Source organism: Eucyclogobius newberryi, unplaced genomic scaffold (genome assembly GCF_026437365.1).
Source record: "Eucyclogobius newberryi isolate DKJ021-1_F unplaced genomic scaffold, fEucNew1.0.hap1 SCAF_10, whole genome shotgun sequence".
In the NCBI taxonomy this organism is placed as follows: Eukaryota; Metazoa; Chordata; class Actinopteri; order Gobiiformes; family Gobiidae; genus Eucyclogobius; species Eucyclogobius newberryi.
The window spans coordinates 10723777-10739905 of record NW_027315724.1 but is presented as its reverse complement, the minus strand read 5'-3'; the positions used below and the strand labels follow the sequence as shown (position 1 = coordinate 10739905).

The 16129-nt window shown below is 44.0% G+C and overlaps 1 protein-coding gene across 4 annotated transcripts in view; it reads right to left on the bottom strand.

The window, feature by feature from the left end:
- Window positions 1–16129, bottom strand: part of mtus2b (microtubule associated tumor suppressor candidate 2b) — a 43548-nt gene that overhangs the window by 3842 nt on the left and 23577 nt on the right. For all 4 annotated transcript variants that reach the window (XM_072460528.1, XM_072460543.1, XM_072460551.1 and 1 more), the window contains exons 5-7: window positions 15190–15336; window positions 12326–12415; window positions 11525–11712 (exon numbers count right to left, since the gene is read on the bottom strand). In XM_072460528.1, coding sequence (XP_072316629.1) covers window positions 11525–11712; window positions 12326–12415; window positions 15190–15336 — 425 coding nt within the window. The remainder of the gene's footprint in view (window positions 1–11524; window positions 11713–12325; window positions 12416–15189; window positions 15337–16129) is intronic.

Here is a 16129-nt window from a genome sequence, read left to right as displayed (position 1 = left end):
CAGTAGTGCAATAGCATTTTACATGTTCCAGTAATACCACAGACATAATGTAAGTGATTAGGAAACACAAGCCTGGTTAGAAAATAACTTTTCTAAGGAAGACATGGAAAGTAAAGTGTCTGAGCGTCTCACCAGAATGATGTCATCAGGCAGAGGTCCTACAGGAGTCATCACAGCCACACCTATTCTTTTACCCACAATGCCTAGATGGTGCCCTCAAAACAACGTAGTCTTTGTTGATAACTGGAGTGCGTTTTGGGGAAAGCCCGGGCTCATACGCAGGGATGGCATCCATCCGACTTCGGAGGGTACATCCCTATTAGTCCGGAATTTGACCGATAGTCTTAGTCGTGTTAAGTGACCATCTAGGGATGAGCCCCGGGCGCAGAGCAGCAGTGTAAGACGCTCCTCTGTCACTGAACTCTCGCCCGCTCTGTCACATGCGAAGTGTTCAGATTCAAGACAGATAGAGACTGTGTGTGTCCAGCGTACAAATAATGCCAAAAAGTCACATCTCAGAAAAACTATTTCAGGCGTCAGACCAAATAACTTAAGGAAAATAACAATCACAAATGACACAAATATACAAATTAATAAACACGTAAAATGTGGACTGCTAAACATCAGAGCAATTTCCTCTAAATCGCTTTTAGTTAATGAATTAATTGGTAACTATATCTTCTAGCTCTAACTGAAACGTGGCTTCAACAAGACGATTATGTCAGACTAAATGAGTCCACCCCACCCACCCATGTTAACTTTCAGACCGCCAGGAGCACAGGCCGAGGTGGTGGTGTGGCAGTGATCTCACACTCAAGCCTACTCATGAGCCCTAAAATTAACAATGCATTTCACTCATTTGAAAGCCTCTCCTTGAACCGACACCTTGACGTGGTGGAGGGGTTTGAGTGCCCGAATGATCCCGGGAGCTATGTTGTTGGGGGCTTCAAGCCCCTGGTAGGGTCTCCCAAGGCAAACAAGTCCTAGGTGACGGGTCAGACAAAGATCGGTTCAGAAGCCCCCTATGATGACGGGCTGGTGTGGGCTTGCTTATAGCCCCTCAGCTCAGCCGCCACGTGTTGGAGTTCACCCCGGTGGACGAGAGGGTCGCGTCCCTTCGCCTTCGGGTGAGGGACAGGTCTCTCACTGTTGTGGCGGCCTACGGGCTGAACAGCAGTGCAGAGTACCCGGCCTTCTTGGAGTCCTTGGGAGGGGTACTGGACAGTGCACCGACCAGGGACTCCGTTGTTCTATCTACTGGGGGACTTCAACGCCTACGTGGGCAATGATAGTGACACCTGGAGAGGGGTGATCGGGAAGATCCCCGATCTGAACCCGAGCGGTGTTCAGTTATTGGACTTCTGTGCTAGCCACGGATTGTCCATAACGAACACCATGTTCAAGCACAAGGGTGTCCATCAGTGCACGCGGCACCAGGACATCCTAGGCCGGAGGTCAATGATCGACTTTTTTGTTGTGTCATCTGACCTCCGGCTGCGTGTCTTGGACACTCGAGTGAAGAGAGGGGCAGAGTTGTCAACCGATCACCACCTGGTGGTGAGTTGGATCCGCTGGCGGAGGAGGAAGCCGAACAGACTTGGCAGACCCAAGCGCATTGTGAGGGTCTGTTGGGAACGTCTTGCGGAGCCCTCTGTCAGTAGGGTATTCAACTCGCACCTCCGGTAGAGCTTCTCCCATATCCCGGGGGAGGCTGGGGACATTGAGTCCGAGTGGACCATGTTCTGCCTCCATTGTTGATGCAGCTGCTCGGAGCTGTAGTCGCAAGGACTCCGGTGACTGTCGTGGCGGCAACCCCCTAACCCGGTGGTGGACACCGGAAGTAAGGGATGTCGTCAGGCTGAAGACGGATGCCTATCAGGCCACTCTGGCTTGTAGGTCTCCTAAGGTCATCGACAGGTATCGGCAGTCCAAGCGGGCCGCAGATTGTGCTGTAGCAGAGGTAAAAACTTCTCTGGTGCTGGGAGGAGTTCGGGGAGGCCATGGAGGAGGACTATCGGTCGGCCCCAAAGAAATTCTCGCAAACTGTCCGGCGTCTCAGGGGGGGGAAGCAATGCCTCACCAACACCGTTTACGGTGCGGGTGGAGGCCTGCTGACCTCAACTGGGGATGTCGTTGGACGGTCGAAGCTGAAGTCACTGAGGTTGTTCGCAAACTCCTCGGTAGCCGGGCTCCGGGGATGGATGAGATCCGCCCTGAGTACCTAAAGTCTCTGGATCTTGTAGGACTGTCTTGGCTGACACGTCTCTGCAACATCGCGTGGCGGTCGGGGACCGTGCCTCTGGACTGGCAGACCGGGGTGGTGGTCCCTCTGTTCAAGAAGGGGGACCGGAGGGTGTGTTCCAACTACAGAGGGATCACACTCCTCAGCCTCCCCGGTAAGGTCTATTCCAAGAAAGGAGAATCCGAACGATAGTCGAACCTCGGATTCAGGAGGAGCAGAGCGGTTTTTGTCCCGGTCGTGGAACACTGGACCAGCTCTATACTCTCCATCGGGTGCTCGAGGGTTCATGGGAGTTTGCCCAACCAGTCCACATGTGCTTTGTGGATCTGGAGAAGGCTTTCGACCGTGTCCCTCGGGGTGTCCTTTGGGGGGTGCTCCGGGAGTACGGGGTCCGGGGCCCTTTGCTCAGGGCTGTCCGGTCCCTGTATGACCGGAGCAGGAGCTGTGTTCGCAGTAAGTCAGACCTGTTCCCAGTGCATGTTGGACTCCGCCAGGGCTGCCCTTTGTCACCGGTTCTGTTCATAGTTTTTATGGACAGAATTTCTAGGGGTCGAAGGGTGTCCGGTTTGGGGACCACAGGATCAAACCCGGACCTGCAACATGCCCGGACCTGCAACATGCACTGGGACGGTTTCAGCGGCTGGGATGAGAATCAGCACCTCCAAATCCGAGGCCATGGTTCTCGACCGGAAAAAGGTGCCTTGCCCTCTTCAGGTGGGTGGGGAGTCCTTGCCCCAAGTGGAGGAGTTCAAGTATCTCGGGGTCTTGTTCACGAGTGAGGGAAGGATGGAGCGTGAGATTGACAGGCGGATCGGTGCAGAGGCTGCAGTGATGCAGTCGCTGCATCGGACCGTTGTGGTAAAGAAGGAGCTGAGTCGAAAGGCAAAGCTCTCAATTTACCGGTCGGTCTACGTTCCTACCCTCACCAAGGGTCATGAGCTTTGGGTAATGACCGAAAGAACAAGATCGCGGATACAAGCGGTCGAAATGAGTTTCCTCTGCCGGGTGGCTGGGTGCTCCCTTAGAGATAATGTGAGGAGCTCGGCCACACGGGGGGAGCTCGGAGTAGAGCTGCTGCTCCTCCACGTCTAGAGGAGCCAGCTGAGGTGTCTCGGCATCTGTTCCGGATGCCTCCTGGGTGTTTCAGGCATGTCCCACCGGGAAGAGGCCCCGGGGAAGACCCAGGACACTCTGGAGAGACTATGTCTCTCGGCTGGCCTGGGAACGCCTCGGGATCCCCCCGGAGGAGTTGGAGGAAATGTCTGGGGAGGAGGAAGTCTGGGAGTCCCTGGTTAGACTGCTGCCCCCGTGACCCGGCCCCGGATAGAGCGGTAGAAAATGGATGGAATGGATGGAGAAAGCCTCATGCTGTCAATCACATGTCCAAATATGAAAAACCAAAAAGGAGTTTTGTTCATAGATATCTACCGACCTCCTGGTCCCTATTCAGAGTTTTTAACAGAGTTTTCTGACTTTATATCAAACTTACGGAGGAAGTGGGATAAAATAGTTATAGCTGGAGACTCACGTGAACGTGAGTGCTGACGCTCTCAGTAATGCCTTCAGCGCCTTGTTAGACAGCATTGGTTTCACTCAAAATGTAAATAAACCGACTCACACTCATAAGCACACTCTGGATCTTGTCCTAACGTATGGAATAGATCTTAGTGACCTCATTGTCTTCCCTCAAAACCCTATATTGTCAGATCATTTCCTAATTACCTTTCAGTTTATTCTTAAAGATCATCCAGCCCCACAGAATAAAGTTAAAATGAAAAGGACAATATCTGAAAAATCGATCTCAAAATTCAAAGAAATAATAGAGCCAATTCAGTGACATGTCATGTGATCCTGCTGAGAACAGTTTTAGTCCCAGTATAAGTGATCAATTTGTCGACTTGACCATGAACTCTCTGAAGTCTGCTCTTGATGTTGCAGCACCGTTAAAACAGAAGGTCATTAGGCCAAAGCGCGCCTCCCCCTGGTACAAAGAAGAACTGCGTTCACAAAACAAAGAGTTAGAAAACTTGAAGAATTATTTCGTCACACCCACACAGAAGAATCGCTAAAAGCATGGAAAAGTTGCCTGCTGTCCTATAAGAAGGCTCTGCGTAAGGCCCAAACCAGATACTATTTAAATCTAATAGAAGTCAACAAAAGTAACACTAAATTTCTTTTCAGCACTGTAGCCAGGCTAACAAACTGTCACAGCGCAGTAGAGCCCTCAATCCCAGCTTCTCTCAGCTCTGATGATTTCCTCCTATTTTTTAACAATAAAATAAAAACAATCAGAGATAAATTAGATGAAATCACCCCCGCTATTAGCCCTGAACAAGCCCATCTAACGTCCCATATAAATCCACCTGTAAATTTCAAAAGGTTCACAGCTGTTGATCAAGCAGAGATAACTTCAGCCATTATGTCCTCTAAAAGCTCAACTTGTGTCCTAGACCCCATTCCAAGCAGACTCCACCCTATTCTTAATATAATAAATACTTCACTCGAAAGTGGCTATGTTCCACAGTCCTTCAAACATGCAGTCATTAAACCTCTTCTGAAAAAGCCTAACCTAGATCCCGACCTATTGGTAAACTACAGACCTATTTCAAATCTTCCCTTCGTCTCTAAAATCCTTGAAAAAGTTGTAGTAAAACAGCTTTGTCGCCACCTACAGGACAATAACTTATTTGAAGTTTTCCAGTCAGGGTTCAGAGCCCACCACAGCACTGAAACTGCGTTAGTTAAAGTCACAAACAATTTGTTATTAGCTGCTGCTGATGGACTGGTCTCAATCCTGGTTCTGTTGGACCTCAGACCAACACCTTGGACCTAGCGTTTGACACCATCGACCACAACATTCTACTGCAGAGGTTAGAATGTGATGTAGGTGTCGGAGGAACAGCCCTTAGCCGGTTTAAATCCTATTTATCTGATAGGTACCAATTTGTTAATGTAAACCAGAGCTCCTCACCTTGCTCTAAAGTAATTTACGGTGTGCCACAGGGTTCGGTACTCGGTCCAATTCTGTTTACTCTTTATATGCTGCCGTTAGGCAACATTATCAGAAAGCATGGCATTAACTTCCACTGCAATGCAGATGACACTCAGCTGTATTTATCAATGAAACCTGATCAGAGCGATCAAGTAGACAGACTTAGTGCTTGTGTGAAGGATATAAAAACCTGGATGACACTTAACTACCTGCTTCTTAACCCTGAACAAACTGAGGTCATTGTGCTTGGCCCTAAGCATCTAAGAAACGCTCTATCTGAGCAGATAGTCACACTGGACAATGTCAGTGTAGCCTCCAGTTCTACTGTAAGAAACCTTGGAGTCTTATTTGACCAGGAGCTCTCATTTAAAGCTCATATAAATCAAGCCTGTAAAACAGCCTATTTCCATTTGCGCAACATAGCCAAAATCAGAATGATCCTGCCTAAAAGCGATGCTGAAAAACATATCCATGCATTTATAACAACTAGATTAGACTACTGTAACTCCTTGCTCGCAGGGTGTCCTAAAAGCTCCATAAAAAGCTTTCAACTGGTTCAAAATGCAGCAGCAAGATTACTAACAGGAACTAATAGAAGAGAGCACATTACGCCGGTGCTGGAGTCTCTTCACTGGCTCCCCGTCGAGTTTAGAATCAAATTTAAAATTCTACTCCTGACCTACAAAGCCATAAATGACATGGCCCCATCCTACCTCAAAGATGCTATAGAACCATATCATCCAAACAGAGCTCTTCGCTCTCAAAATGCTGGCCTTCTGGTGGTCCCAAGAGTCTCTAAAAGTACAGTAGGAGGTAGAGCTTTTAGCTACCAAGCGCCTGTGTTATGGAATCAGCTCCCGGCCCATGTTAAATATGCCGACACAGTCTCTTCATTTAAGTGGTCAGGCCAGTTAGGAACAGAAATATAAACCCACAGCTTTAGCTATGCTGCCCTAGGAGCAACTATGCTGGGGGAAGTATGGCAGCTTGAGCACTATCCTCTTCTTCTGACAACTTATTCTATCAAACAATATTTAATTTTTAATTCCACTTGCAAACTGTTCACCGCCTTCTTTTTCTTTTTCTCACTCCTGAGGACCTGTGGACCCAGATGCCCCTCTCCTGGTGAAGAGTGGGTCCAGCTCGACTCAGACGGTCCCTCATCTGCATGAAGAGTGGGTCCAGCTCGACTCCGATAGTCCCTCATCTGCCTGAGGAGTGGGTCCAGCTCGACTCAGACGGTCCCTCATCTGCCTGAAGAGTGGGTCCAACTCCAGTCTCCCTCGCATCCGTCTGTCCGTCTGTGAGAGTCAGATCTCTCCTTCACTCTGGAACTCCTCCAAGTCTCTACTTTTTCCCAAGGAGGTTTTTTGTAGTTTTTCCTGGCCGAGAAGGAGGGTCTAAGGACAGAGGACTCTGGAACATCGTCCCTCGCCACCACAGACATTGTTGATTCATTTTTCACTGTGGCCCTCAGAGGCAACCGTTGTTGTGATTTTGGGCGTTACAAAAATAAATTGAATTGAATGCCCCAGTCTTCACAGACACCTCCCTGTTTACACCCTCCAGAGAGTATATGACATGCATTCCAATGACTAACCTCCTTCTACAATGTAATCCAAACAATCTCAGCAAATCACCAGAATGTGTTGTCATTAAAAAGATGTCAATTTATATATCATTTATAAAACATATATATATTATACACATCCAAATGTTGTGACGCATGCAAGAAATAACAGCTTTTTTAGCCAAATAAAATAATAAAATTGTCCTGGAGACCAACCCATGTGACTTATTTGTGGCAGAAAGTTCATCTTCTACATAATTTTTTGGCTAGATTATCAGTTTTCATCACGACATAACTACAACAAAATAAAGCTAAACAATAACAAACAAATCGGGAAAAATGACCGTACTCTGAACAGTATCCAGTTCATTTGTGCATCACCCATATGTAAAGGGACAAAAACAGCCTCTAGCACTTCACTCTCCTGGAACATCACTTCATTAACCTCTACAATGTCAGCATCAAAGTAATCAGTCTGGTTTTCGAGGGATCAGGAAGAGATTTGAGTCTCAATCCAAGACAGAAAAACAAGAGAGACATTACACTTACAAAGATGTATAAAATATTTCACGGACACGTCATATTCCCCCAAACACAGTTTTGTCAAGACTGCTCTAATCCCAACTTTAACCTAATTGTGAAAATAATCAATTGTCTAAAATAAACATTTGCTAGCATAGCCACCAATGCAAAGTGGCGTTTGTGTGGCAGAACTGGGATGGGGGGAAATTAAGCCTCTTGATATATTGCTCACTTAATGACTTAAATTAACAGTGTAATCTTACATGTTTGTAATGCCGTCATGACTATATATGAATATATTAGAAAAAGTCTTTAAAAACACAATCATGAACAGCCTGAATAAAGGACAGAGCATATCATATCCTATTACATAACATTACAGCAAATTCTGACATTTACAGTGTGTAAGACATGCTATGTTTGACTCAGCATCTCAGCCACAGCTTTCGTCTGTTCCTGCTCTGTCTCTAGGAAACAGCTGCTTGCTAACACACATGCGCACATCCTCTCATCATAACAGCGCTACAAGCCCCCCCCTTACACAGACATGGTTTTACCGCTCGGTCCAGGACTGGGTGAGGCAGGACGAGGAGCCGGCAGCAGCGGGGGCCCATGCTCTGCTAACGCTGGACAGCATCCCTCAGCCGTGAGAGCAGCCGTGCGAGCAGCCGTGCGAGTGAGAGGAGAGATGAAGGCTGTGGCTGAGGCGGAGGAGGAGAGAACACTACATCCTCACCTCATTCCTGGTGCTGCCGCTTGCACCAGAACAAAGGGTGAAGCCAAAGCTCAGCTCCGTTGGCCCTTCTGAGCGTCAGCGCTCAACGTAATGCTAAGAACAGACACCCACACAAATGGACTGTGGGGAGGAGGAGGAGGAGGAGCTGGGAACAATACGCAGCCACGTATGTCCTTTCTCAGTCCGCTCACTCATGTTTATATGGAGACAATCAAGTTTGTATTTATCTGTTGCCTGTTGCTGTGCAGTGGGATAATTATTTACCCCTTGGCATGATATTGCTTTGAATTATCATGACCATTCTCATGGAACAGACACAATCAATCTTCATTTTCATTCGATTGATGCTTAAGAATAAGTAAGATATGTCTTGGTACAAATTTTACTCTCTCTACAGCAGCATTAGCTATAGCAAATACAAGTAATACATGTGCTTGGAAACCTTTAGCTCAGAGCCTGACTTACTGTAAGAATATAAGCTTTGAGTGTTTTTGAGGATTTTGGGGGGAAGCACTTTCTTTGTATCAGTCCATTAATCCAGTGTTGACAGGCATGACTAATCAACAGTAGCCTGAAATTAAACCTAAAAATAATGTCCTACAATATCTGTCACTTTATCACTTTACAAATCCTTTATTTAATGTAATTCAAACACATATACTTCATAATACCATCAGAACAAAGCACAAACAGAAGAAAAATGCCCTAGACACTCGAAGACATCAGGCTTTTATTTCTGTCAAACTAAATATCAGAACAGCACACAGAAGCAACAGCCTCAGAGGTAATCACATTACTGCCCCTCACTGTGGGCGGAGCCAGAAGGCGGAGCAGCAGAGGGCAAAGGGAAGCAGTTTGGGAAACAGAGAACACAGAGAACAGGCTAGTCACCATGAACAAGCCTCGAGCAGCAGCACCAAGTAAGGACCCACATTCTGAGATTGAAAAACAGACTTTCTTATTCCCAATCCCAGTTCACAAAATGAGAGAAAGCATCAAATACCATCATCCTATGGCTATAAATATTGTTTTATGTTAGGCCTGTTCAACATTATTAATTTGACAACCTATGACAATTGAAGACAAAAAACGAAACAAGAGACAGAAATTTACTTTGTAAATTGTACATTGTACAATTACATTCTCTCGCTCTTTCTTAAACCTAGTCTGGTGCATAAAAAAATTTGACTTGATCTCACTTCCTAGACTTTTTATGATTATGATTTTTTTCCTCCTCTCCCATTGGACCAGATGGGAGAGCGTTGCGAGGCGAGAATACAACAAAAACATGATTTAAGAAAATATATTAATGTATTATGTCAATACAGTCCTGGGTTCAGAAAGTTCATGCAATTCAAAGAATATAAGAATTGTATAACTAGAGAGAGCAGAGTAATAAAAGGTAATATGTGGTGTTGATTTAACAATTTTCTGAATGAGTTGCGAATACCGCGAATAAGGCAATAAACCTTGAGCCAAACCCGGTTGTGCGTCACCGTCCACCATGAAAAGGAATGTTGGTCCGAACAGTCCATAAAGTTAAAGCTGGTTTACAGTCCATTGTCACGCTCCATTCGGTCACATTCCTCACAAACCTTTAGAGCTTTTTCAGAGTTAACCAGGGTCCAGGTGTGTCATGGGAATTAAAGTGATTTATTCCTGTATTGTTTGTATTCATTTACTAGGACAATAAACTATCAAATTAGGCTTGTATGCAAACATTTTTGTGCCAAACTTAAGCTGTTCCAAGCTATTTTAATCAGTGTTCCATAGTCTGTGTGGATCAACCAGAACTATGTAACTGCCTCCTGCCATGGCCACTGTGAATAGATACCTCTGGCAGCAGGGGAAAAAGGCAAACTCAACCAACAGTCAACGACTAGACTGACCCTAACCTCTAACCCTAAAGATAGACTTTGGAAAAATGGAGAAAATTCCATTCGTACTAAAATGGACGAATTGGACACTTTGTATCATTGGACTAAATGATTATGACTATGTTAAAGTTTGTGTGATATCTCTCTGCGTCTTGTTTTGTGCTCCATGTATGTTTTTCAGAAGAAACAATAAGAAAACCACATGGTTAATTTGCATTAACTCTGCTGCCAGCTCCAATCTCAGCGCTCCGGTGATGAAGGACATGATTTGGGGGAATTATGTGTTCTTTCTGTGACAGAGTAGAATCTTTGGATAACATTTGCTGTAACTTTTTTAGTGTTTTTGAAAGCTTGGGCTCAGATCTCCTGCTCCATAAGCGTGGGTCAAATTTGATATCATAGAGGACTCTACCGACTGCCCTAGAGCCCCTCTTGACACCTGGGGGCCCTAGGCAAAAAAGGCCCTACTCTACCCTGTTTGGTCTTTTCTTTTTGCTGCTGCTGTCACGTTACATCAGGAGACTGATTCACTCCTGCACCGAGGGTGCGAGTTTGGCAGGAGTTTTAACACTATTTGAACTTCATCTTATCTTAAATTTGGAAAACAAGATAAACATAACTCACATAGGTCTAATATTAGCTGCTTTGCATTCCCTCCGACACTATCAAAGTTGCCTTTGTTGCTTGTTAAGGAGCACGTGAGAAAGAGAAAAGGGCTGTCTTGTTCATTTTATCTGTATATTAATGTGTATTGTACGTGTTGTCCCCCCCTGTCTGTAAATACCCCCCCCCTTTTTTTTTTTTTAAATATATGTTCAGCGTCTTTGGGTCACAGCGCTATTTAAATAAAAGTTATTATTATTATTATTATTATTATTATTAATAAAACTCTCATTATTTTACTTCTTCGTCTTTCTCTTCTATCTCTTTTTGAAACTCTTTATGGAACATGCACTTAAATATCCCTGTCAAACTCTCCAATGTGTGTAAAGGTTTGACCGATAACGGGCCCTTGCCATTTGAGACGTTGCACGGGGGGGTCTCTCTAGAATCTCACATAGTTGACAGTTGAAAGTTGACACTGTAACAGATCATAAAGACAGTGACTATTAAACGGCCATGTCGTCCTCGGGGGCTCCTTCAGCTCGGGGGACCTGTGCAGTTACCAGGCTTGCCTATCGCATTTTGGCGGCTCTGGACTGCCCCAAATCAGACCTGTGTGTTTGGTGATGGAGGTGACAGTCCGCCCACAGTGCCTTTATCTCAGATTCCCAGTTTAGTCATGAAATTCAGTTTCCGGATTATAGGCCCCATTTTGAACACTTTGAATTGTTGATTGTATGACAACAGTGCTAATATTTCATCACCCATGGATAGGTTGGCTCTAAACACCTAAAATGTTAACTCGGGAATTACCCATTTGAGATAATGTGATCTCATTAATCATTTGTTTGAGGAAAAACGTCCCATCATTAAATAATTGCAACAACAACCAAGTATCCAAAATCAGCTCAGAGTGAAAGCTACAGTGTGAACAACAGAGAAGCTTTTGGATAAAGGTAAATCTCAGATTTGTGAACATTACCTTGTGGCAGAAGTGCTGTGTGGTGATGGTGAACACATCCAAACACAGTGAAGCCTTGTGCAGCTGAGCCTGCAGAGTCTGCAGCTGCAGAGCCTGCTGCTCACAGCGCTGCTGGAGCTGCTCCATCAGCTGTCTGTCTGTGTCCTGAGAGCGCAGAGAACCGTGGACCACCACTGTCCGAGCTCGCACTGAACACACATACACATACAGAAGCATCAAGAAAACGTAGTAAAAAGAGTAATGATGATGGTAAAGCCTGATTTATTTTGTTCAAATACATATCAAGACCACATTCTGTTAATTTTGGTCGCAAATGCGACAGAAGTGATGACATAATTCAGTAAAATGTATTGACAGTGCATATTAATGAAAGTCTGTGTCAATAATGCCAGATTATGGCAAAGGTGCTAATGTCCCTAAGTAGTTGTAACATAAAAGACAATTACAAAACATTGCAAGACGATGACACAAACACTGTGGGAAGTGTGCTAGTATTGCAACTGCTTTAGCTGTTGCTATGGTAACAGCAGGCAGGCTTGCAGCATGGCTTTAATACAATTCTCAATGAGCACCAAGAGAGTGCTGTACAGTTTAAAGAGACAGTGTATGTTTTTTGTACCACAGATATATTCTCACTTTAACTCCTTTAAATGGCCCAGAATCCTATTCCTTTAAATGTTTCTTAAGGAAGATTCTTAAATATGCCGACCATAATTCTAAATCCAAGCCAACATAATCTGTTTTGAAGGCATTTTGTTGTTTGCCGTTTGTAATGTAACACACATTAAAACATGAACTTACTGGGAGACTGTGGTTTGGGTGAAATAATTGTAAATCTCTTTGGCGAAGCTTTTGATGGAAGCGCGGCCTCAGGCTCCTCTTTTTTGGACACTACAACAAGCAGAAAAACACAATGTGTCACGGTATAATCTAATTTAACTTAAATGCAAAGTATCACATATTGCATCATTTTTATTATTATTATTATTAGGCCCGAGCGCCACAAGCTGGCGAGAGGCCTATTAATCTCGTAAGGCCGTGCGAAGCACGGCTGCGAAAGTGCGCACGTAGTGCGCACGAAATCGAGCGCGAAGCGCTCGCCCACTTCCAAACACTCACTAACGCACTCCTTCACTCATGCACGCCCCGTGCATACTAATTAGTAGTAGGAAAATGGAACATTACCGTTGTAAACGGGCGAAGCCCGTGCAAAAGTGCGCACTAAACGAGCACTTTACATATCATCCCCATATAAAGCACTCATTTGCGCTAAGTAGCTCACGAATACGTTCCCCATCTCTTGCATGTTCCGTGCATATAAGCATGTAATGCAAAAATTGAACATTATTACTGTATAGAGGGCCAAAAACACAAAGTGGGCGGAGCCCACTCAAAATTAACGAAAGTACCCGAAAATGTATAGTTTATGATATTTGAAAAATGGGAAACATTGTTTTCGCATCGGAATATTATTCTTTCTTCTTCTTCTTCTTCTTCTTCTTCTTCTTCTTCTTCTTCTTCTTCTTCTTCTCGGGACCAACCCCCCTATTTTTCACCCAGTGAACATTGACGAAAAGTCACAAAAATGTTCACATCTCTAAAAATCGTGCCTCTCTACATTCTGGCTATTTCCCTTTTCTAAAATAAAAAAAATTGGCGCGTCAGCGCCCCCAAATGTACCAAAAATGCATTGAGAGATGGGAAATGACCCAAAAAAAATCTGATCGTAGAATCATGAAATTTGGCGCAGAGGTAGATGGTGACAAGAGAAGTAAAAAATATTATTACGGCAACGCCGTCCGCCCAACCAAATGTCGGCCATATTGCTTCAAAAATGGCTAAACATGACTTCGGAGTTTTTCCAAACGTCGTACTTTTACGAACTCCTCCCAGGGCGTTGGCCCTAAAAAGCTGAAATTTGGTGAAAATGCTACTGAGGAGTGGGACATCAAAAGTTATCCAAATTACATTGATACCTCTCACGGTCTCGGTGCGGCGAAGCCGCAAACTGTAGCTAGAATTTCAGAAATCTCCCATATTTAAAATTTCTGCCGTTTGCGCAGATAAAGTCCGAATTGCGTCAAATTAGAATCAGTTGTTAAACTCTTTGCCCTAAACCTACTTGAAGTGAAATAAATTCATTTGGCGCCACAGCGCCCCCTACAGATTTTATATGGAGGTTAAATGTTTAGTTTTGCGAAATTATATGAAATTTGACACTCAATTTTAGCATCCCCATCAAAAAAGTCAATGAGACCCATGTCATAATTGTTATGGCGTTGCCGTAACGATGACCGAAACCTTTCATGTTATTCCAATGGGGAAATCGCCAGAACATGTTTACACTTTAGACTTTCACAAACTCCTCCCAGGGCGTCAGCCCTATTAACCTGAAATTTGGTGAGACTCATCTTCAGGACCATCAAAAGTTATCCACATTTTCATTCAAAGAGTCACGGTGTCTGTGCGGCAAAGCTGCACATTTTGCCAAGAATTCAAAATAAAATAGCTTTTTGATGGTAAAACAAAGGGGAGAAGATGTGACAGCGTCACAGATTCAGCAGTAGGCGTAATAAAAGGACAATTATGGCGCGTTAGCGCCCCCTCCTCTTGCGGCGTGGCGGCGGCGTGGCGAGGGCCGATCATTGCCGCTTGCGGCTATATTTATTATTATTATTATTATGTGTAGAAATATCCAGTGCATTGCATTATAAAAACTATCCACAGGCGGGTGCTGCTTCTCCCCTTTTTTTTTACAATAATTCCTTTCTACTTGTAATTGCTTCTTATGGCCACTGGGTGACGCTGAAAACGTGGTATCTGCCCTGCAGGGATCCAGACTGAAGAGGGCGCAAAGTAACAACAAAGAGGTTGCGTCGGCAAACAGCACCCTGTGCTCTGTAACTGTGATGCAACACACAAAACATATATAACAGACAGTGTGTTGCTAGGGACGTCACAAGGTTACATTTTAGTGTTACAAAGGTGTCCCAAATGTAACATTTACTCTTAATGTTAGCATGTATTGTTCAAATATCGTCTGAATATTGATATTGAGATCATGCTAAAATTCGTTTTTTGTCAAAATCACAAACGAATAGATACAATTGTTGGGAGAAGAAACTTTGCAATTTTACAATTATTAACAATATTGACTCAATAACCAAAAGTTAGTTTCATGAAATCATTCTTAATTAAAAAAAAATTACAAAAATCCTCATAATTTAGGTGTAATTTTCAAAAGTATAGCCTGAATTAAAAAGACTTCTCACAGTCATTATTTTATTGTTCTTATGATTGTGACCTGTATAATCATAACTACTGAGTTATGAATAATCTTAACTCACCATAAAGTCTTCAAACATTCAGTAAAAGTAAGAAAGCTAAAGAACTACAAGTTTTATACCAAAGGCCTAATGATCATTGGCCTACCTCAATATTAACATTTAATGTGTCCTATCACTGTTTGGCCAGTAAAACACAAACACAAAAGCGCCACCCAGGGATTAAGAAAGTGATGTGCAAGAAGGCATTTCAAGGTTTACAAATTTGAGTTTGAGATAATTTACTGTATTAGCTTTTTCAATTTTCACATCCATGTTTTGGTGCTTCTTTGATAGTCTCAACACTTAATCCTCAGAGTTATGTGTTTGGGAGGGCCTTACGCAGAGGGGAGCTGCGCTGTGGAGGCAGAGAGCGCCGCTGCAGGCTCGGGGCGTTCGGCGGATGGGGACGTCCTGCTGTAGGGGCTGTGTCAGCAGGGGGCACTGTGGCTTTGTAGAGAGGGGCGTCATCACTGCCGCTGCTGGGGTCTGCAGAGAAGACAAGGAAATCAAAGGGTTACATTGGAAGGTGATACATAAAATCTAAAAATCTACCCAACAAATATCTCCAAATCCAAATCCAGAAAAATATGTACATTCTGCATTAGCCTCTTTAAAATGCTCTGTCATCAGAATGGAGGCCAGTGGAGGCTAAGTGACTAGATAAAAGTCAATGTTTAATGATTAACGGACATCAGAGCTCGAGGCTAATGGGTTTACATCTTGACAGCAAAAAAATAAGCAACATTTTGAATTTCAAGGGTATTACTGTCAGTTCCCCAGCATACTTTTTTGAGCTTCATAAAAGCATAATTTGTGGTAAAGTATGTAACTATTGTGGGCTCGACTTTTCTGTATTTGTAAGTGTCTAATCTCTTATTACTAGGGGTGCAGCAATATGCAAATCTCATTCTATGATGCAATCAAAATGTTCACACCTCAACATTTATTGAGCTATTGAAGACCTTGACAAGTGTTTGTGAGAGTTCCATTGTAGAAAAAGTTTCAGATATAGTCAATCTGCAGATTGAGAATGACTTGGATGAGAGTCGAAACGTTTTGTTTTTCCAAAAAACAGAGTCCAGAAGATACAACTGAATGTTTTTCTACAATGTATTGTAATGTACACTACCTGCCCCACTGGATAACTGCTGAATGGTGATGATTTTTCAGCTGCAACGGTATTTAAATCCAACTGATGCAGTGAGTGACAACCATGTGGAAAGACAAATCCCGTGTTCAGTGTGTTTGAGAAGGGTCAAATCATTGGCATCGAGCAGAG